The following is a 20,231-nucleotide window of genomic DNA, read 5'->3' on the forward strand; positions in this document are numbered from 1 at the left end:
TCCAGATTTTATTCACAAATCATTTTGAATTTAATTATTATTTTATTTATTTGTCAAGGAACTTCCATCCAATAAAAAAGTCAATATTTTAATGGAAAGAGTAGAAGGACAAAGCACTTAATTTCTACATATAAAATGTATATTAAAAACATATTTAATAGACAAGTGTTGCAAGAGCGCCTCAGTGTTGGGACATTTCCACTACATTATATTTTATGCTGAAATATCAGCATTTTACCGTCCCATATGGACAATAAAAGAAATTTGAAAAAATTGATGATCTGAAACTTCATGATAAAAGAACTCTTTAACTGGGAATTGTGGGAGATGAAAGAAAAAAAAACTTCACTGCTTCGAAGATTATTTCATCGAAAAAAATAAATAAATAGAGAAGAATACTCTCAGGACATTATACCTATGTTTATAAAAAAATGAAGGTAGAGACAAGAAAAAGATAAAATTAGTAAATTTTATATGCCTAATTAAATACTGAACATCAATTAGTGCTAAAAGAGAGAACTTAATTATTGTGAAGTACGAAAAAGAGAAAAAAATGCGCCATAGAGAAGACAGAAACTGATACAATGCAGGCAATTTGATAAAGAATTGCATTCATTTTTTTTTAACTATTCTAAATATATTTCCCAAATATTGTAGCAGTAAAATTAAGCGAACAGAAGAGAGGATAATATTGAAAAAGAAAAAATATGAACTGTGTTGATTGACTGCCCTTTTCAATTTCATGTGGCATGTGTCTCAATTAATTTCCTCCACCCTCAATTTCCTTCCTACCTCCATTTCATACATACCTACACACATAGTAAAAAAAAATACATAAATGTTAAAAAAAAAGAGAGAAAGAAGAGCTCCAATTGTACTCCTTCAGCTAAATTGTATCGCGAGATTATTATTGATTCACGAGTGGGATTTTTAATGAGGATTGTAATTCTTTTCCTTCTAAAAAAAGGACACAAAACCACAATTTTGATGTGCTATATATACATACAACATACATTTTACTACATATATTTGATGACCACACAATGTTTTCCATGACCTGTTGTTACCGTTTGTTGAACGTTCGCTCCTCTTTTTTTCCTCTCTTTCATTTCTTTCACACACAATCATTCACTGAGTGAGCGCGGAAAACGTGAAGAAGAGAAAAACTTACTGCTTTACGGAAGAGAGCAAAAGAACCACTATGCAGTGATTAATTTATATACATATTTTTGGGATCAGGATTTATTTTTCTTGATATTTGAGATTTGGGCAAAAATTTGGTGTTTTGCAGTTAAATGGGGTGAATAGAAACAGCAGAAGTAAGGAACCCGTAGAAGGTATAAAATCAGAATGGTTTAAGGAAGAAAATCCTATAAAAATAATCTATTCAATTAAACTTTGCAGCGAAGCCCCGCCTTCAAAATAAAACGTTAATTTGTAAATGAAATGTAGATGAATAAGAAGAAGAATCTCTCTGTTTTACATAAGAGTTCTTATTGGTCGATTCATTCGGGTAAGGCTTCTTCATTGGCTACTTTTGGCTTAAAGGGGGTGGAGCTTCAGTGTAAGGTTAATTTGTACAGGTCAATAGTAGTCAAACTGTTGACATATTGGGGTCGATTCCGATAATAATCTTTTCTTTTCTATTCTAACAACTAAAAAGTTGTTGGTAGATTTTGACAAATGCGCATTTTTAAATCGTTCTATTGTCGTTCCATTAAAGAAAAATAAAGAATTTGTGGTTCCACAAAAAAAATCAGAAAGATCTTTAAAGAGCGATGGAAAAGTATTTTCTTTCAAAAACTCGATTAAAGAAACAAATAAAATTGCAAAATCTTTTAAGATTTTTCTCAGAATACCAAAAATCTTACAACTGACGAATTGAAAGAAAAGAAAAGATTTTTATTAGAATCTTCCCCTGTTCTTTTCTAAATAATCTTTATAAAATTTCTAAAATAAAATGTAACAAGCTTTCTATTCTGATCTGGGCCTTCTTCAGGGACCACCGATAATTTCTAGGCTTTTTAGGTTTAGGGGAGAGCGGGGCTAATAAAGTCACTTAAGGGTTTGGAAAAAGCTTAAAATATCATATTTTCTAGCTAGATAGAACAAAATGATCTGAGAAAGAGTAAATTTCCTAAAGAAATGAGCTATACATTTTGCTTTATCTCTTTGGGAAATATGATATTTTGAGTTTTTTCTAAACCCTCAAGTGACTTTTTTAACCCCGGTCTCCCCTATACTTTTTATTCTAATTTTTATGGGAATTGAAACAGATTGATATTCTTTTGCCTTCTGTTTTCATTCATTGCAATTTAAAAAAAAATAGTTCTTGTTCTAAATTAGCTTCAGAGACAGAATAGTGAGAAAAAAACCTAAGCTAGGTCTTTTAGGTTCTGGAAATAATTTAATTTTCAATTCAAATTTTAACTTGAAAATAAAGCGAAATAATTAAGAAATTAAGACGCTTTGTAAGTTCATTAATCCTGAATTTCCTACTGAATTTCCTGACTCCTGATAGCCACTGAACCACTCTTTTGAAATGCAAAATTAAATCATTTTAAGATCAGAAAACTAAAGAAATAACTCGAGATTTCCCCCCAAGTAAAATAAAAAGAAATAAAGCCATTTTAAAATAAAAAGAAATAATTTAAAGATTAATTAACCTCCCCAAAAGAAATCATTGCATAGTGTTAAGAAATTGCCTCTTCTATAAAATACTTAACAAAAAGCGTCTAAGAAATGTTAATTCTCCAAAAAAAATTAAGTACAGAGAATTGCAAAAGAACTGCTGCTGCAAAGAATCTAAAAAGAAAGTTTTTTTTTTAGATTCTACAAGTTTGAATGCTATGTGTACAGTTTTAAGAAGAGAATGATGTGTATATAAAATTAAAAAAAGAATTTTAGGAAAAAAAATGCAATTTATTCTTTTACTTTGGAAGTTTTTTAACAAATTTCAATTCATGCGTGAGCCATACGGCCAGAGAAAGGAGGATGAGGGAGCCGGATTGATGACTGGCAGCAAGGGCGACTGGAACGTGCGTGATGAGTGTGGTGATGCCGAGGAGAACCTGCAGCCATCCCATCATGGCAACAGCAGCAACGGCTGTATGAGCTCTGGGCGGCAGGGTGCGCTTCCGGGAGATGAGGTAGAGGCCTGAGATGAGGGAGAGCGTCGTGATGCCCAGGATGCGATGATCAAATTGCACCGTTGTGGGATTTTCCGTGAAATTCCGCAGAGTTGGTGAGAATGCGAGAATATCCGATGGGATCCATCGATCTGCCATTTTTGGGAATGAATTGTACACAAGTCCAGCATCCAGGCCGGCTACAAAAGCCCCCGAGAGAGCTGTAAGGAACACCATTCCCTTTGTTGTGTGAGCCAACCAGCGGAATCTGATGGCGGCTTTTGTGACTGTTCCTGCCAATTTCTGTGCCGGCACGAGGTGATCCAGCGCTGACCAGAGGAAGAGTGTGTAGAGGATGAAGGCAAAGGAGAGATGTGTTGCAAGGCGATATTGTGAGACACGCGGGACGTCTGATTCGCCGTGAAAACGATCCTCAAGCCCCGATTTCACCATATACCACCCCATGAGCCCCTGAATACCAATAAGTGCCCCAAAAGCCAGCACGCGAATCTTCATGGACTTGCTGAAGTATCCTCGAGTCCAGAAATAAATTGCAGGAAGAGCATAAAAGCCACCAATGGCTCTCCCCCATGTTCTATGAATGTACTCCATGTACCAGATGAATTTGAATTCTGCCAAAGTCATATTGGGATTCTTTCTGCACAGATAGATGGGCGGGAGGAAGGAGTTAGAGACCATGAAGAGCATTCGAATGGATTCTTTGATAGACTTACATTTTAAATTCCGGAAATTGCTGATACTTTTCAAATTCAGCCACCCACTCCTCCTCATTGCTGGGCCTCTTCTCTCCCAGAAGCTTCCACGATACCATCGAAAGGCCAGATTCCGTGAGTCTCGTGACACCGCCTTGAAGAGAAGCAAACGCACTTACAGACACCACGAAAAAAAATTTTTATTTCACCGAAACCAGCTTCACAATCTCCCCCATTACAACACAAACAGACCCCAGAATAATCACATAACATATTGTTCCACCTAAAATCACAGCCACAAAAACCATTCCGCTGCATCCAAGGAGCCAGTACCCAACACTCTTTCGAGATTTCTCCGGCAACGTTCCCATTCGTCTTATGGCCAGGAGTTGTGGAATTCTACCTGCCAGGGATGTTTTCTGCAATATTGAGGAAGAAATTTCATTGAATTCACTGAACATAGTAGGCAGGATTAGTGGGAATCCTCTGGAGGAATTTTTACCTGGCAGGTAAGTTGCTTCGAAGCATTTTGTGCGAAGAAATTCCTCGAGATTTGTCCACTTCGGATCACTGATCGCGAGCAAAAGAGCAAATTTCGAGTAAATAGACTAGATGAGGATCTAATTAGCAAGGATTGCATTGTTTTTCTCTCTCGCGGAAAACACAGGAGGGATTGTGCAAGAAAACTCTCATCAAGAAAATGTGAGGTTATGGCACAAAGTTCCCGGATCGATAAAAAGATTATGATTGCAATAAAGATAGAGATTAAGACGGTATCATTTTAACATTACATATATATTTTTTCCTTATAATAAATACATTCACATATAAAGTATCTGAGGGGGATATATATAGCATGTATATATAATTATTAAATGGGTGTTGTCGTACAAATTAACGCCGGGCGGCCAATTGATCGCTCAAATTGATAATTTGCTCCGTTAAGACGGTAATCTGTTCCTCGTAGTTGCATCGCGTTGTCACGAGATCATCCTCGAGAATTTGGAGCTTCCGCTGGATGTCTTCGTGCTGCACTGCTCTGTCCTGTACGTCATTATTGATGATTTCAAGGGTATTCTGTAGCCCATCGCATTCAGCAATGTAGGAAGCCAACTTTGATTCAGCACGACATTTGGCCAGGAAGAGTTCCTCAATCTTCTTGGTGAGATGCCCATAGACGAGTTGTTCCTTCGTCGTGGCGTCCCCTTCCCCATTTGCTGGACCCCTATTGGCTACTTCTCCGGGTTTTGTGGCAATATCCAACAGCTTGGCACCAAGGAGACCATCCCCGATTTTGAGAATCTCATACTGTGTTCGCCAGTGATTGACTTCCTTCTCCAGAAATGCTATTCTCTCCTCGCTGGCTGATGAATTTGTATGGAGGGGTGTTGTGTGATCACTCCCAGTCACACTCAGTCCATCCTCACTCCCAATTGTGCTGGCAACATCCACAACTTTACTCTCCAGCTCGGCATTCCTTATGCTAAGGGCATCAACTTCACGCCGAAGGGATTTCTCCGTTTCCGCATGTTCTGTCGCCTTGAGCTCCAGTGTCTTAATTCTCTGCATCACAAGATCCAATTCGGACATCTTATCGGCTACGAGGGAATTCAGTTGAGCATTCTCGATGATTTTCTTCTGCAATTCCTCCACAATGACTGCATCCTTTGTCATGGTGTTGTGCACCTCTGAGTTACTACGTGGCTGCTTCCCACCACCACGGCCACGCTTCATCTCCCTATCCAGATCATCCTGGAGCGTGGCAACACGATGCTCCAGCTGCTTATTGCGAAAACTAAGGCTATCAACCTCTTGTTCCGCCCGACGCAGTGATGCCTCTTTGAGTCGAAAACTCTCACGCAACGCCCCATTTTTATTCTGTTCCTCCAGCACAGCACGCTTCAGAACATTCGCTTGGGCTCTTATCTGCAGTCATGTACATTTGGGAGGGGAGGGACAGCACATGGGGATGAATAAGGGGACGATTATTCAATTAATCTCTTGAAATTCTTTTTTTTTCACTTCTTGTATTTACCTTTGAATACTCCGAAGCTAATTTCTGATACTTTGCATCCGTCGTCTCCATGATTTTCTATCACAATACAACTTGGGGGTATTTTCACCGTCAAAATTGGGGCTCACAGGTGCACACAATGGACGCCTCTTGAATGCATTTTAGGTGAAAATATTTTGCAATCCAAACAACATTTATTTTTTCCTCTCCTCTCTTGCACGAAAAGGCAACAATTTTCTAATTTCATTGAGATGCCCCAAAAGTACCCAACATGCCCGATTGGGGGTCTTTATGGGACCATCAATGGGGGATTTTTGTAAATTTAACGGAATTTGCGGGAAAGAATAACGGAGAATGTGCAATCTCACTGTTCGAGGGTCAGTGATGTGAGATTGTGCAGCAGGAAAGGATGCAGAAGCTACAACAGCGCAAGAAAAAGGTAAAGAAATTATTTTTTATTTTGCTTCTGTGCCCACATCAGCACACCAAATGATGATTGTTGCAGCAGCAGCAGCAGCTGCGAATCCCGAGGAATTCCCTCGTGCAGTACCATCCGGAAGTTCAGGCAAATGTACTCTTTGGGCAACTTGTTGAGTGCTACACATCCTGGCACAAGAGGAATCTCCTAACAGTTAAAACGAATCTCTTGGAGAATCTTTCGGAGAATTTACGCAGCAAACAGATTTATCTCATCCCCTACGCACGAGGATTTACGCTGGAGATTCAGAGACAAATTAAGATTATTGAATTTCTCCAGATAATTCCGCAATCCGCGATATGTTGTGCCATTCGCTTAGCCCATTTATTTGCCTACCCATGCCTGTCGATGCTGTTGGAGCATCATATTGACTTATCGGACGTGCCACTGGTTGCAATGCAATCACTACTGCGGCAGGAGTCGAGATTAAATGAGCAAATAACGAGAGCACTGGGTATTTATCGTGAATGGGACGAAGGCATGCAAATAGGGGCAGTATTCAGTCAATTACTCGGTCACAAGTACTATGAATCATCATCCATGTGGCTGAGAATACAGCCACAAATTGATATCGCTACACACTGTAGGGGCACAATTGAGGAACAACTGGGAATGCATGTGGATAGAATAGGGGAATATCAGAGTATTCTCAATTGCCTCACCCACATACCCATTGACGACACAATTCAGCTGATCTACTCCCTCCCTTCGGTTGTACTCAAGAGAGACATTTTACCCACATTTATCCCCAAAATTCACGAGAATGCCCCCTGGAGCGTTAAAGCTCAATCCCTAATAATCAGTGAGGTGATCTTCAGGGAAATGGAGGTGGGAACTAAAGTACAATTTGACCATCATGTGGATCATCTTCTGACAAAACCTCTCCATCTCATTGAGGTGCTTCTAATGAATCAAGAATGGGATGTACTCAATAGGGCCATTCCAGCACTCTCCGGCTACCTCTCCACCGCTTCCTGCCCATTTTGTCATCAAAATCAGGAAGATTTCTCCAAAAATGCATCCCCAGACCCGCAGGAACATGCCTCCAATCCCATCACAATGGACTGCTTGGATAATTTACTCATTGTCTACGCTCTGCAATCACTGGACATTCACATTGTCCATCATGAAAATTCCACAACATCGAGTAGCTTTGAGAAACTCTCCCTGGACTTTGATATGCCCCCAGAGGCACCAGCAAAGGTGGATTGGACCCCCGATGAAGCTGTTACAGCATGCATGGCGTGCAAATCCACGAGATTCACAATGCTAAAGAGACGTCATCATTGCCGCCGATGTGGGAGAGTTGTGTGCAAAAGTTGCTCAGGGCAGAGACGTCGTATCCCGGATATGTATCGCAATCTTCGGGTACGTGTATGTGATGATTGTGTCCGTTGGGAGGGGAAGAGCCCCCCGAGTCCACCCACACAGCGAAAAACCCGCCAAAGACCCGAGGATGACGTGTGGATCCTCTCTGGGGATCACAACGAAGATCAAATGCTCCGTGATCAATTCACCTACGAAGATGCCCCCAGTGCTGCCTTGTGCCTCAGCATTCTCAGTCAGCATTCATCGGATTTCAATGTGGCGAAATTCCTTCTCTGGGAATGTGATCGTCTTGAATCTCTTCTGCGTCCCATCCAGCTTGGACGGTGCAACCCCGAAATTGACTACTCAACAATTGCCAAAATGATGAAATGCCTCGCTATTGCAGCTAAGGTAAGACAAGTAATCTCCTTCATTGATCTCTCTTTTTTTGCTTTATATGTGCCACAGAGAAATGTTTTTCTTATCAAATTGTGCCGGAGGGGAATGCAATAAAAACTCCCGGCGAAAGATTAAATGTAAATTAATTAGCCCACGAGAGAAATATTGAGAGAAAGCTCATCATAAAGCTGAGAGTGCAGAAGCATTATTAAGTCACAAAGAGCGAAGGAGAGAAGAAAAAATTTAAAAAAAAAATGAGGAATTTGACGATTATGCAAATCAATACAAATTAATAATAATAAATATTATTTTTTTGATGCGAAATAGGAAGGAATTGAATGATTTTTCCTTCATGTAAAAACATTAAAAGTTGTCGCTCATTTGGGATTTTTGAGAAGTTTTTCAGAGTCATTTTATGCTTTAAAAAGTTTAGGAAAAAGGAACAGGAGCGTACCCAGTAATTTATTCAAAGGAATGTTTTATAAAGACGCTAAAAATGGATAAAGGGTTTAACGAGTTAAGGTTATTGAGATTATAATTATACTAAACTACGGTTGTTGTATTCAAATTGGCAGATTTCAGGATTAGTTTTTAACGTTTGACGTTTCTTTTTTGATACGTTTAGTATTTGTCATCTAACATAGTAAAGTTTATTCTAACGTTTTATCTTTATCGTTTTTTTTTGTTATTTACCAACATTTGACATTCCTTTCCTAACATTTGAAGTTTATTCTAACGTTTTAATTTTATTTTAACGTTTTATCTTCATTTTTTTGCTCAATTTAGAAAATTCTACAATCCTTTTCCTTTGACGTTTTCTTTCTAATTGTTTTATTTTTACGACTGTTGAATTCAAATTTTAACGTTTAACTTTAATCCTTATTTGTGTTTTGGGTTTATTTTAATGTTTTATGGTTATTTTGATATTTTATGCACAGCTTCTGTGTCCACTCTAAAACTCAAGGTCGTTGGATCGGGCTCAAACTTAGTATGAGCACGAATTAGGGTCTCCACATTCCAAAAAACGTATGCGCCGAAAATTTTTCTAACGTATTACGTTTATTCAAGCGGAAACTGACGGGATGTTTTAAGTTTTTGGCAAGTCTGACGCAATCGGAAGGAATTTTCCTAAAACACCAAAAACGTATTACGTTTATTTTAAACGTTCTTTGTTCGTTTTGTAAGCTGACGTAACTTTTCTAACATTTAATGCTTGTTTTATGATAATTTTATTTATTTTATGAAGTTTAGCGTTTTTTTTAATTGAAATACTTTTTGTTTCATTTAACTTTGAGTGAAATTCACTAAACAGGCTTTAGTTTTATTAAGAATTTCAAAAATTTTCTTAAGAACTTCTCTCAAAAGTTTTCTTTAAGAAAAACAAACTTAAGATTTATTAAAAAAAAACATGTTTTTTTTATAAATTTTCATAATGGAAATTTAAGATTTTTTTAGTCAAGTTGAATAGAATTAATATTTTCCGTAGATTTTTTTCTGATGATCTTCGAGCATTTAAATTTGATAAAAAAAATCATTGAAAAAATTGCATTTCGCTCGATTTAGTCTGATCTAAGAAATCTTAAGTTTCGCTTAAGAATATTTTGAATGAAAATCTTAACTTTTGCTTAAGAAAACTTTAAAAATTCTGAAGAGAATCTAAAAAAAAATTAAGAAAAATTAATAAAAAGACCTTCTGACGAGTGAATTTCACACAATTATTTTCTTTAACGTTCGTAAGCACATTTTAGCCTAAAAATCTTTTTTTTGACCTCTAAAATGTCTAAAAAAAATCAAAGTTCCCCAAAAATGGTTAGAAAAAAACCCTTCCTTTCTCTCCCACTGTTTGCTAAATGCTGGGAATCATTTGGGATTTAGCAGAGAGGATTTAGCATTCAGATCCGGTGTGGTACAAACAAAACACGAAGAAATAACTTAACTGATAAGAAAACTACAATAAAAGCCTTTGAAACTTTTCAAGATCTTCACAAGACTGTGTGGGATCACGAGACGAATGCATCCTCCTCCTCCTTCTAAATTAATATTTTTCTCGTTCTCAATTTACATTGAAAATGAGTTCAAGACAAACTGACTAAACTAATAATAATAATAATGAGAAATAATACATTTTGGTTGCGTTATATTTGTTCTTCTCATAAGAAAGGGGGGAAGAGCATGCACAAATGTACACAAAATACACACTCTTATCTAATAGAAATATTTAATTAATTATCAATAAAATGCGTATGAATTTAAATCAATTTGCAAGATTATTTTTCATTTGAGAAGAAAATTATTGTTTATTTGTAGATACGCGTGGATCATCCAGCTTGTGACAACTTCAAATTGAAAGCCGATATCATCCTAATGGTCATTGATGCGAAATGCGAATCACTGCTACCAGTGGAGCGTCTCAAAACAAGCGATAGTCTGAGGAAGTTGAAAGATAATTTACTATCAGCTGGTGTTTGGCAACTTGCTCTCGATATCTCGGTTAAATGTGGCTTTGCCATTGGGGGTGTTATGCAGGCATGGGGTCTTGAGTGCCTCCGGCAAGGTCACTACATGATGGCGCGTGAAAAAATGTCGCACTGCCTTCAATGTCTCGTTCCGGATGGTTTTTTGGACACAATCCTGCCAATGATGGTGAAGAGAGCAAAACTCGATGCATGGGATGAATTGAAAGTGATTGATCGTCCACGGAGACCATTGGGTGCAATTGCGGATATTCTTGCAATCCTCCAGGGTTTGGAGGATGAGGAATTTGCCTTCAGTGAATGCTTGTACTACCTCATTCTCTATGCATCCCACGAGGAGATTCTTTCATACCTTATGCTGTGTGAGAGACTCCACACAGCCCTGTTGTACACACTCACGCAGAAAGTCTCCTACAGCACATTCATGGGAATAATCTTCCTGCCACAGCTACAGCAGGGACATGAAGCAGCTGTACTGAGTGGTATGAAGAAGATTGACTCAACACTGTGGCGTTGGGAGGCATTTGTTAAGCGATTCTGCTGGTACCTCGAGTCACAGCGCAAATATGAATCTCTGTACAATTTGCAAATTCTCATGAATGACCCCATTAGGGCTTCAATGACGTGCATTCAATTCTACACCGTTAATGCCAAAACCTACATGGATTTGCAGAATAACCTACGCTACCTAATCACAGCTAAGATGCACTGCCTATCGGAATTGCATAATATGGAATGCGGGGAACCCGTGAAGGAGGTTGTGAGAATAACGATGGACACAGAATCCCTACGGAGGCACATTGAGACGATTGAGGTGCAAATAAACGTGACGGAATTCCTTTCGAGTGCCGAGGAGAATGGTGAGGACATCATGGAGAATGTGAGGACATTGGCAGCTGGTGGTAGAGCTGATTCTCCCCCTCCAACACTCTTTGGAAGCCCCCCAGAAGCAAATCTCATCCCAATGCTAACCCTCGTCTCGGGAAATAGCCTCCGCAGGAATTTCGCCCTCTTCAAGACAATCCTCAAAATTACATCATTTCCCCTGGAGAAAATCTACGAGAGTTGCGCAATTTTTCTCGCAACTGAAAATCGTTTTCGTGACATCAAGGAGATGATTATCTGTGCGAGAGAATTCAGCGCGGCAGACATAAATTTTGACAAACTCATCTTTTTGGCCGTGAAGAGTGCCAATGCCGCTTATGAGCTCCACAAGCACGATGATATTGTCAATGTATCATCCCTTATTGAGCTAATTGGGGACATTCGGCTCAAAATTAAAAGCTACATCCATCTGGGACAACTCAAAACCGCCTATCTTCTTGCTGTACAAACTAAACGCCTAGACGACTTGCGGAAGATCGCAAAAAGGGCTCATGCAACACATCAAGTCCACATACGAAGACTGTGCGAAAAATACTTCGCAGACAACACGCATTTATCTCCTCAAAGTTAAAAATCCTTTTTTTTTCATAAAAATTTTATCAAAGAATTTTTATCAGGGACTGATTGTTTAAAGAACAAAAATAAAAACGAAATAAAGGGGTAGATTCTGATAAAAATCTTTTCTTTTCTTACAATTCGTCAGTTATAAGATTTTTGGTATTCTGGAAAAAATCTTATGGGATTTTAACATTTTATTTCTTTATTTAACCCTTGGAGGATTTTCCTGGCCAAAGTGGCCAATTCTACTTTTTTCAATCGCCCCAGAACTAAAATCTATTTAACATTTTATTACTTCATTATCGTCCAAAGAAAACTTGGAAAAGTATTTTCTTTTGAGAGAAAATTAAAGTCAAACTTTTGAGGTTAGAAACCTCGATCCTCCAAGTGTTAAACGGGTTTCTGAAAGAAAATTACTTTTCCAGCGTTCTTTAAAGTTCTTTCTGACTGTTTTCTGGAAAAATTCTTTGTTTTTTCTTTCATAAAACGACAACAGAACGATTCAACATTTTTTTTAACTACGCGGAGGATCAAAATGGTCACCGTGTCCAACATATTTGGTTTGTCCAATATTTACACGGATTTCTAACCTAAAATATTCACATAAATTCAGTACAATTTTGATTTTCTGTCTCATTCATCCCCATTGTATGTAATGGTAAAAAAATGTTAGATTAGAAATCCCGGATAAATATTGGAAAATTCAATACTAAAAAAGGCCAAATATTAAATGTTTTGCATGTTTTGTTAATTGTAGATCTGCTTATTGAATGAGGATCGAAAGATTAATTAATTCTTAATCTATTTCAAGTATTTTTGCATTCAATTTTAAAATGATTTATCAAAAAATTGATATTAAAAAAAAGTTGCGTAGAATCAATGCAAAATTGCCATTTCAAATCAAAATTTTTCCTACAATTTTGCCCATTTTCTTAATGCGCCTAAATAATCACTTCCTTCTGTTCTCTAAGTAACTCTCTGATCACTCTCAGCAATAAAATGAGTTCAAACTAATGACTTTTATCGCGGAAAAGTTAACCAGAGAGATTCTGATTTAGAAAACACAGGGAAACATAACCTCAAAAGGCTGTCAAAAATGTATGAGAATTTGAATGGCCACAGTGACCATTTTCATTCTCCGCGTATAATTTTGACTTTGACCTTAATTATCTTTTGAAAAGAAAAGCTTTTTCCGGATTTTCTTTCGCCTAATTAAAAGTAATTGAAAATCCCTACACATAGACATGATAATTATTACGATAGATCCAATATATTTTAATCTATGACGACTTTAAAACTCGAAATGGCCACGATGTCCACATAAATCCTCTAAGTGTTAAAACCTTCATCTGTCAAAATCTTACAATAAACTTTTAAGCTTTTATAAAAGAAAAGATTTTTATCAGAATCTATACCAAATGTTTAAAAGACTTTTTTTTTTATGGAGAATCTCTGTTCTTTAATATTCATCAGAGCATATTTTATAATCATCATCTTTTATTCTTGCCGATACACAGAAATTGAAATCCAAAGGGGTGTGTAAAGCAAGACAGGAAAAAGGGTTTTCTTACCTTTAGCGTGAACTTCCGGAACTATTGCTGTGCCTGCGACGACGGATGGGGCTGCGACGACGACGGGGGCTCCGACGAATAGGGGAACGACGACGGAAGCGCATCGGGGAGTTCATGCGCCACCGTGGACCCCCACCGCCGCGATTGTTGCGAATTGGCGATGGGCGCCTCAGTGGGGGTCTCTGCTTGGGCACAAGCACGGGAGCAGCTGTAATCTCCTGCCCATCAATTTGCCCACCATCCATGTGCTTCATGGCATTCTCAGCATCATCGGGGCTGTTGTATTCCACATAGCAGTACCCCCGGCCGGTGTTGTTGGCCCTCTCAAGGGGGAATTCAATATTCTTTATTTCCCCGTACACACTGAAGATCTCCACAACATGGTCTTTGGTCACATTGCGCGTGAGTCGTCCAATGTGAATGCGCGTCGGTCGTGGCGTCACGGAGCGCTCCTTTCGACGCTTACTGCGCGGCGATCCGGAGCGAGAGCGATTGCGGGCATCACGCGATGACTTATCCGGTGATTTGCGGTGTGCCCTGTCATCCTTATCGGCACTCCGACGGCGAGATCGTTCACGTTCCCTCGAACGCCTTCCATCCTTTCCATCTTTTGTCGTCTTAATGGGGCTCTTGCTGCGGCTCCTCGTGATACTCTTGCGCTTCGTGCGTGAACGCTCAGCTCCACTGCTGGAGCTCGATGAGGAGCTACTTGATGAGCTACTGGAGCTGGATGAGCTCGAACGAGATCCCGAGCTACTGCGGGATGAACTGCTATCCGAGGAGCTAGAAAATCAATCATCAATTTTAAAACATTTCTCTGTGAAAAGACGTTAAATTGAGACTTACCTGCCACTGCTGTCGCTGCTACTGGACACAGAGCCACGTTTCTTGCGCTCCTTATCGCGCCCCTTGCGCTTTTCCTTCTCCGAATCCGCAGACGCTGACCGGTCCCGCACCCTAAAAAAAACAAAACGTTTACCACACAAATTATGGGAAATTCTTGGCGAATAATCATTCAAAACTATTCTTATTACATTTCTCACGAGATTCCGTTTGCTTTTGTGGAAGTTTGTGCACAATTTATGAGGGAAATTGGCAATTTTCTTTTTTATTTCGGCCACCAAAACAAATTGAGAAAATAATCTGACAAGAGAAACGCTGAATTGTCAAAACTTCAGGGTGGTTAGATTTTTGTATAAATTTTTTGAGGTTAGAAAAATTGTAATCAAAAGAAATGGAAGAATTTGTTGTGGAAAAGGATAAGAATCCGGGAGAAGCTCAACAAAATGCGAGTATTGTTCTCGTCGAGCAAGAACTCCAGTCAATTGACCTCACCAGTTCACAGGATGATGCAGTAATTCCCACTGATGCAGCTCAAGAGAGTGATATTCAGATGGCAGAGGCGATGGAGGAAGAAACTACTAAGGAGGCACCGGATGAAGCTTCCGGCGGATGTGACATTGATGCTGCTTATTCAAAGGAAAACAACATCCAGCATCATGTTTACCCGAATGATTCATGCTTGAAGATCATTGAGGAAGTTAAGAACTACCCACTGCTGTATGACAAGAATCATGAGCATGCAAAGGACATCGTACAAAAATTACAAGCCTGGACGAAGGTTGCTGAGAAATTGGGGATGAAAAGTAAGGAAAATCCTCCTTCTTTTAGCCTTTTTATTGATTTTTTTTGCTTTTTTTTGTAGAATCAGAATGCAAAAAGATATTCCATAGTACGTTCGTGAGATTCTCCACCGTCTACACGGCATTGCGTGATCCTGGAATGGATAAGGAGGAAAAGGAGAAAATCTTCAAGAAGAAATTCATCTACTACGACCACATGCTCTTCTTCAGTCAGTACGTTGATGTGGAACGTATGAAGGCGGATATAGCAGCAAGGGTGCGTCAGAGTAAGATGGAAAAGAAGAAGAATCAAAAGAAGGCAGCTGCTGCTGAGAAACAAAAGGCTGCAAAGACTAAATTGACTTCGCCGCAGCAGTCGATGGTCTTTAAGAAGCAACGATCTGATGGTCCAGCACAGCAGCTGAGTGTAAACTTCTCCAGACCCGAGAACTTCTTAAGGAATCCCTACTTGCAGAATAATACGTTCAACAATATGCTAAATAGCATGTCAAATATTCCCGGAAATGGACCATACGGGCCCCCTTTTTCCCAAGGACCACCCCATGGAAACTATTCTGGTCCACCTGGCACCATGAGGCAACCCATGGACATGATTCAGCGCATGAACCCACCAATGCCTCCACAGTCAGGTACAAATCAACAGCAGAGATCATCGCAGAACAGCAATGATAACTTTATGCCGGATGACACGCACATTGATTTCTTCTTCAAGAGTGTTTCCCAGCAGGTGAAGAAGTCCAACATTTCCGACAGGAATTTCCTTGATCTACAATCCCGAATTCTCGATGCTCTATCCTTTAAGCTGTATGGATTCAGAAGTAGACGGGATTTGATGAATTTTTAAATAAAATATTTGAATTTGGCGCGCACTCGAAGTGGTGAATTCGAATGGGGAAAAGAGAGAATGTGGGGAAAAAGAATGGCGGCAAAAATGACGTGGGTGGCGTAGTGAAACGCCGAAAACTTTGGTAAAGGATTCTTTTCTTTTAAACTTTTAAACCCACATCCCCTATTGACGCCCCCGGAAGGAGAAAATTACTCCTAAAGAACATTCTACTTTTTCATGGTCTCTTCTGAGCTAAATACTATTATTAATGATCTAAAAAAAGGATGGAACTTTCATCTAATAAAAATATCCTGTATGTCTGAAATAAAGGAAATAAAATCTTTTTGTGCTTTTTAAGCTTTTAAGGACATTTTTGAGTTATTCTTTTATTTTTTTAATCAATTCGCAAAGAAAAAAATTTTATAAAAATCGGACAAGCCGTTTAAGTGACTCCAAAAATAAAACCTTTTCCACAGTCGGGTAAAAACAATCGATTGAGAGCGTTCTGTCAAAATTTCTCATTTGCGGGCGGTGGTGTGTTGAGGGAGTCAAAGAAAAAATCTTTATTTTGAAGTGAAATGGACTACGATGGTGAAGAAGACAATTTCCTGGTCGATTTTGATCCATTTGAGCATGCTGAGGATGACTATGAATCTCAGGAGGATGCGGAGATGCCCAAAGCTCCGCCAGAATTCAACAAAGTTGCCAAAGAATTCGACATTGATCTCAGGTATTCGCGTGAGAACAACCTGCAGCGGAGAGTACGTCCTGATGATGTCAAGCTGAAGATAATCCAGGTTGTGAAGGACTACCCCTGCCTCTATGACAGGAAGTGCGAATACTTCAGGAATCCCAGCTACACAGCAAGAGCTTGGAATAATGTTGCAAGCAGAGTTAGAATGTCGAGTAAGTTTGTATCCTGAAGGATTCATAAGAATTTGGCTTTTAATTGTGAATCCTTTTGTTCCTTTGCACAGAGGATGAATGTCGGATGATATTTTCGAGCCTCTTTAGGGAATTTGCCATTACATACGTCATTCTGCGTGACCAGAAGCTCGTGGATGAGGGTTTGCATCGTCGAAAGATATTCATCTACTACGACCACATGCTCTTCTTCAGGAATCAAATTAACGTTCCAATGGTGCGACAGAATCAGGTGCAAGCCATTGTAAATGGACTGAATAGGAATATTGTGAAGAAGGAAAACCACCGAGCTAGGCGAGAGAAGAACTTTGATGCTAAATATGCTGAATTAGTTAAAGGAGAGAATGTTGGGGAGAAGTCATTGGAGCAGCCGGCTACTGTACTGTATGAATCGGAAGATATAAAAGAGACCACAACTCTAACAGATGTGGATCTTGCCTATTCAAAGGACAACAATCTCCCTGCAAAAATCCTTCCGGATGATTTCAATGTTAAGGTCATAAATGCCGTAAAGGCCTATCCTTGCCTGTACGATAGGACAAGTGAGAATTTCAAGAATCACACCCTGAAGGATCATGCCTGGACTGATGTGGCTAAAATGCTAAATTGTGAAAGTTCGTAAAACTTTATTTTTTATCTTTTAATTCACAAATTAATAGAAAGGTTTGATGTGTTCCCGGAAAGTGCCATAAGTGCCTGGAAGTTGTCCATTACATCAGGAAGTTTCTAAGGGATCTTAGGAATCTCCTTTTCAACACCCGGCTGATCCTTGATTTCATTTAGGGGTCAAAATCTGTCCCCTTCGCAATTTTGTGAAACATTTTTATAAACTCAGATTTTGACCCAAAGATGACATCAAAGATCAGTCGGGTGTTGAAAAGGAGGTTCCTAAGATCCTTTAGAAACTGCCTGATGGAATGGGCAAGATGAATACACGATTTCCAGACACTTATAGCACTTTCCGGGAAGCTCAAATTTGCTCAAATTAATCGTAAAAAAAATCTTTAAATTTTCAGAAGGAGAATGTAAGAAAACTTTCGCAACACTTTTCCGGGAATTTTCAATGACTTACGTCGTTTTGCGCGATAAAGAGCTTGTCCGGATGAAAATTCTCCCCAAGATCTTCATCTACTACGACCACATGATGTTCTTCAAGAAGCAAATAAACATCCCCCTTGTGAGGCGCAATGAAATTCAACATCTTCTCAACATTGCCGATGGGAACAAATCTAAGCCATCAAAGCCCAAAAAGCTCCCCGTTGAGGTGAAGAAAATCAAAGAGGACGTTGATGGAGATAATTTTGATCCTTTTGTGATTTCTAATCAACGGGAAAAGGCAATGGGGAAGAAATTGGGCTCTTTTGACACTGATCTTGCTTACATAAAGAAGCACAAATTGCGCGAACGTATTGGGCCAGAGGATAAATCCTTGAAACTAATCAAAGCCATTGAGAAATATCCCTGTTTATACGATGAGAAGCATCCGGATTACAAACAGAACAAGAATCAACAGCCAGCATGGCGGAAAGTCTCTGAAATGACAAATATTCCACTTTTACGTAAGATAGGAATTTCCTTTTCTTGAGGATTCAGGAATAAATGTTCTTTTTTTTTTCAGAGTGCTGGAGTAAATTTAAGGCTCTCTTCTTTAATTTTTCAACCACCTACGTCATTCTGCAGGATCCAACTCTCGTGGCACAGGGTTTACCAAAAATGTTCCTTTACTACGAGCACATGTTGTTCCTCAAACCTTTTGTCAAGTTTCACGGCATCCGGAAGCACCATGTGCCGTTTATTGTGAAGAAAATAATGAAGAATCGTAGTGCAAAGGAAGCTAAAGCCCAGAAGAATCATCAATCGCGTCCAGCAACGAAGCAACCACAAGTTAATCCTTGGAAACCCTGGATGGGGGATAATCCGCCCAATTTCGGGAAGAGTCCCCCCGTGAGCAGTGATGGTAGCCAATCAGGACCATCTACGTCTCAGTATTCAGCTGCACATCTATCAGATCATCCCCGGGCAGGCAATTCGAAATTTTCCAGCTTCCCAATCGATGAGGAATTGAGTGAGAAGCAAATTCAGCAATTGCAGAAGTACAGCTTAACTTTCCACAAGAAACTCATAAAGATGGTCAAGCAGTTTCCCTGCCTGTACAACACAAACTCCCAGGATTATCACAATGTTGAGATGAAGCAGATAATTTGGGAAGAAATCTCCAAGAAATGCGCACGAAGTAGTAATGAGTGCAGGGATGCATTTAACTATCTCCTGAAGAAATTCGGTGAGACGTACGTGGGTAAAATGGTGTCACGCCTTGGAGTGCCGGAAGAGACGAAGCGGAAACCATTCCAGCACTATCGGGAATTGCGATTCCTCAAGCGTTACATTCCGCTGCAGGAAGTGAAGGATAGCCTGCTGCAGGATCCACGGTATACGCTCGTGCAGAAGATGATGATTACGGAATTTCAGCATAGTCCAGATACATCCCCGGACATTAGTGAGCTTCGTGTGCCCCAGCAATGGGATAGTCCTACTAATGCCAGGGATGTTTGGGAGGAAGAGCCGTGGGAGAATGAATTTGACAGAGAGGATTTGCAGCTTTTGGAGGTGGATCGTTTGCTCCCCAGTAGGCCGCAGCAATGGGATAGGGATGCTGATGAGAGAGATCGTGTACAGTGGGAGAGAGATCGCATGCAGGAAAGGGAGAGAGAAAATAATTTGAGGGATTCTCAATGGGAGAGAGATTCAGACAGAAGAGGAGGTCCTCCGCAGTGGGAGAAGGAAAATGTTTTAAGGGGTTTTCAGGAATTGGAGAGAGATCATGATTCAAGGGATTCACCGCAGTGGGAGAGAGATCGTGAAGCTAGAGGATCACAACAACAATGGGAGAGAGACAATGAAAATTCCGACTTGAGAAATAATTTCTCTCGAAATTCCCACAATCCCATAACACCTCCTCCTCCACAGCATTATTCAGGATTCAGCGGAGGGGCTTCCGGACAAACGGATCCCGGCAATTCTCAGTGGAACAACACTGAACGGCCTGTTGTGGATGTCGATGAAGTTGATTCGTTTTTCCAGCATCTCTCCCAGAAGATCAAAGACTCCAACATTGGTAGTCACACCTTTATTGATGTTCAATCGGCCATTCTCAATGTACTAGCTTGTAAATTGCGCACGTATTGAAGGGAAGAATGTATTAGATTGTAGAAGAATTCATGATAAAATTGAAATAAAATGAAGTTTTTTGTAGTAAGTCAGCTACACAGCCGTATGGCTCAGCTTGACTGTAGTCTTTCAATGGGCATTC

The 20,231-nt window shown here is 39.6% G+C and overlaps 7 protein-coding genes across 8 annotated transcripts in view; 3 read left to right on the top strand and 4 right to left on the bottom strand.

The window, feature by feature from the left end:
• Positions 1-20,231, bottom strand: part of LOC129786570 (nuclear pore complex protein Nup88) — an 850,897-nt gene that overhangs the window by 246,332 nt on the left and 584,334 nt on the right. The gene's annotated exons all lie outside the window — the stretch shown is intronic.
• On the bottom strand, positions 2,902-4,566 carry LOC129786590 (cytochrome c oxidase assembly protein COX15 homolog). Its single transcript, XM_055821709.1, has 4 exons — positions 4,344-4,566; positions 4,125-4,260; positions 3,863-3,995; positions 2,902-3,786 (listed from the first exon to the last, which is right to left on the bottom strand). Exons 1-4 carry the CDS (start codon positions 4,479-4,481, stop codon positions 2,931-2,933), a joined length of 1,263 nt encoding a protein of 420 aa, XP_055677684.1. The 5' UTR covers positions 4,482-4,566; the 3' UTR covers positions 2,902-2,930.
• LOC129786599 (protein phosphatase 1 regulatory subunit 21) lies at positions 4,618-6,089 on the bottom strand. Its single transcript, XM_055821720.1, has 2 exons — positions 5,877-6,089; positions 4,618-5,767 (listed from the first exon to the last, which is right to left on the bottom strand). Exons 1-2 carry the CDS (start codon positions 5,925-5,927, stop codon positions 4,736-4,738), a joined length of 1,083 nt encoding a protein of 360 aa, XP_055677695.1. The 5' UTR covers positions 5,928-6,089; the 3' UTR covers positions 4,618-4,735.
• Positions 6,201-12,076, top strand: LOC129786555 (zinc finger FYVE domain-containing protein 26 homolog). 2 transcript variants are annotated; one of them, XM_055821651.1, is made up of 3 exons: positions 6,201-6,294; positions 6,361-8,052; positions 10,348-12,076. In XM_055821651.1, the coding sequence occupies exons 1-3, from the start codon at positions 6,265-6,267 to the stop codon at positions 11,968-11,970; spliced, it is 3,345 nt and encodes a 1,114-aa protein (XP_055677626.1). In that variant the 5' UTR covers positions 6,201-6,264; the 3' UTR covers positions 11,971-12,076. The 2 variants fall into 2 exon arrangements, with proteins under 2 accessions (XP_055677626.1, XP_055677627.1); XM_055821652.1 differs by having other exon boundaries at positions 6,364-8,052.
• Positions 13,389-14,694, bottom strand: LOC129786613 (RNA-binding protein with serine-rich domain 1-A). Its single transcript, XM_055821737.1, has 3 exons — positions 14,563-14,694; positions 14,375-14,485; positions 13,389-14,311 (listed from the first exon to the last, which is right to left on the bottom strand). Coding segments are annotated over exons 1-3 (894 nt in total). The 5' UTR covers positions 14,565-14,694; the 3' UTR covers positions 13,389-13,530.
• On the top strand, positions 14,710-16,365 carry LOC129786595 (uncharacterized). The gene is made up of 2 exons (XM_055821714.1): positions 14,710-15,174; positions 15,234-16,365. The coding sequence occupies exons 1-2, from the start codon at positions 14,763-14,765 to the stop codon at positions 16,013-16,015; spliced, it is 1,194 nt and encodes a 397-aa protein (XP_055677689.1). The 5' UTR covers positions 14,710-14,762; the 3' UTR covers positions 16,016-16,365.
• Positions 16,492-20,208, top strand: LOC129786557 (uncharacterized). Its single transcript, XM_055821654.1, has 4 exons — positions 16,492-16,903; positions 16,975-17,535; positions 17,938-18,480; positions 18,540-20,208. The coding sequence occupies exons 1-4, from the start codon at positions 16,576-16,578 to the stop codon at positions 20,105-20,107; spliced, it is 3,000 nt and encodes a 999-aa protein (XP_055677629.1). The 5' UTR covers positions 16,492-16,575; the 3' UTR covers positions 20,108-20,208.

The sequence above is a fragment of the Lutzomyia longipalpis genome, chromosome 1 (assembly GCF_024334085.1).
Source record: "Lutzomyia longipalpis isolate SR_M1_2022 chromosome 1, ASM2433408v1".
Classification (NCBI taxonomy): Eukaryota; Metazoa; Arthropoda; class Insecta; order Diptera; family Psychodidae; genus Lutzomyia; species Lutzomyia longipalpis.

What these genes read in the sequence shown, in the direction of transcription:
- LOC129786590 (XM_055821709.1), bottom strand. Translation starts at nt 4,481, where the DNA reads ATGCAATCCTTGCTAATTAGATCCTCATCTAGTCTATTTACTCGAAAT. An exon ending in CGAAGCAACTTACCTGCCAG is followed by an intron (nt 4,261 to 4,343) that starts GTAAAAATTCCT and finishes TCAATATTGCAG; the next exon opens with AAAACATCCCTGGCAGGTAG. An exon ending in CAATTTCCGGAATTTAAAAT is followed by an intron (nt 3,787 to 3,862) that starts GTAAGTCTATCA and finishes CTATCTGTGCAG; the next exon opens with AAAGAATCCCAATATGACTT.
- LOC129786599 (XM_055821720.1), bottom strand. Translation starts at nt 5,927, where the DNA reads ATGGAGACGACGGATGCAAAGTATCAGAAATTAGCTTCGGAGTATTCA. An exon ending in TAGCTTCGGAGTATTCAAAG is followed by an intron (nt 5,768 to 5,876) that starts GTAAATACAAGA and finishes ACATGACTGCAG; the next exon opens with ATAAGAGCCCAAGCGAATGT.
- LOC129786555 (XM_055821651.1), top strand. Translation starts at nt 6,265, where the DNA reads ATGCAGAAGCTACAACAGCGCAAGAAAAAG. An exon ending in TACAACAGCGCAAGAAAAAG is followed by an intron (nt 6,295 to 6,360) that starts GTAAAGAAATTA and finishes TGATTGTTGCAG; the next exon opens with CAGCAGCAGCAGCTGCGAAT. An exon ending in GCCTCGCTATTGCAGCTAAG is followed by an intron (nt 8,053 to 10,347) that starts GTAAGACAAGTA and finishes GTTTATTTGTAG; the next exon opens with ATACGCGTGGATCATCCAGC.
- LOC129786613 (XM_055821737.1), bottom strand. An exon ending in AGCAGCGACAGCAGTGGCAG is followed by an intron (nt 14,312 to 14,374) that starts GTAAGTCTCAAT and finishes TTGATTTTCTAG; the next exon opens with CTCCTCGGATAGCAGTTCAT.
- LOC129786595 (XM_055821714.1), top strand. Translation starts at nt 14,763, where the DNA reads ATGGAAGAATTTGTTGTGGAAAAGGATAAGAATCCGGGAGAAGCTCAA. An exon ending in TGAGAAATTGGGGATGAAAA is followed by an intron (nt 15,175 to 15,233) that starts GTAAGGAAAATC and finishes TTTTTTTTGTAG; the next exon opens with AATCAGAATGCAAAAAGATA.
- LOC129786557 (XM_055821654.1), top strand. Translation starts at nt 16,576, where the DNA reads ATGGACTACGATGGTGAAGAAGACAATTTCCTGGTCGATTTTGATCCA. An exon ending in AAGCAGAGTTAGAATGTCGA is followed by an intron (nt 16,904 to 16,974) that starts GTAAGTTTGTAT and finishes TCCTTTGCACAG; the next exon opens with AGGATGAATGTCGGATGATA. An exon ending in TAAAATGCTAAATTGTGAAA is followed by an intron (nt 17,536 to 17,937) that starts GTTCGTAAAACT and finishes TTAAATTTTCAG; the next exon opens with AAGGAGAATGTAAGAAAACT.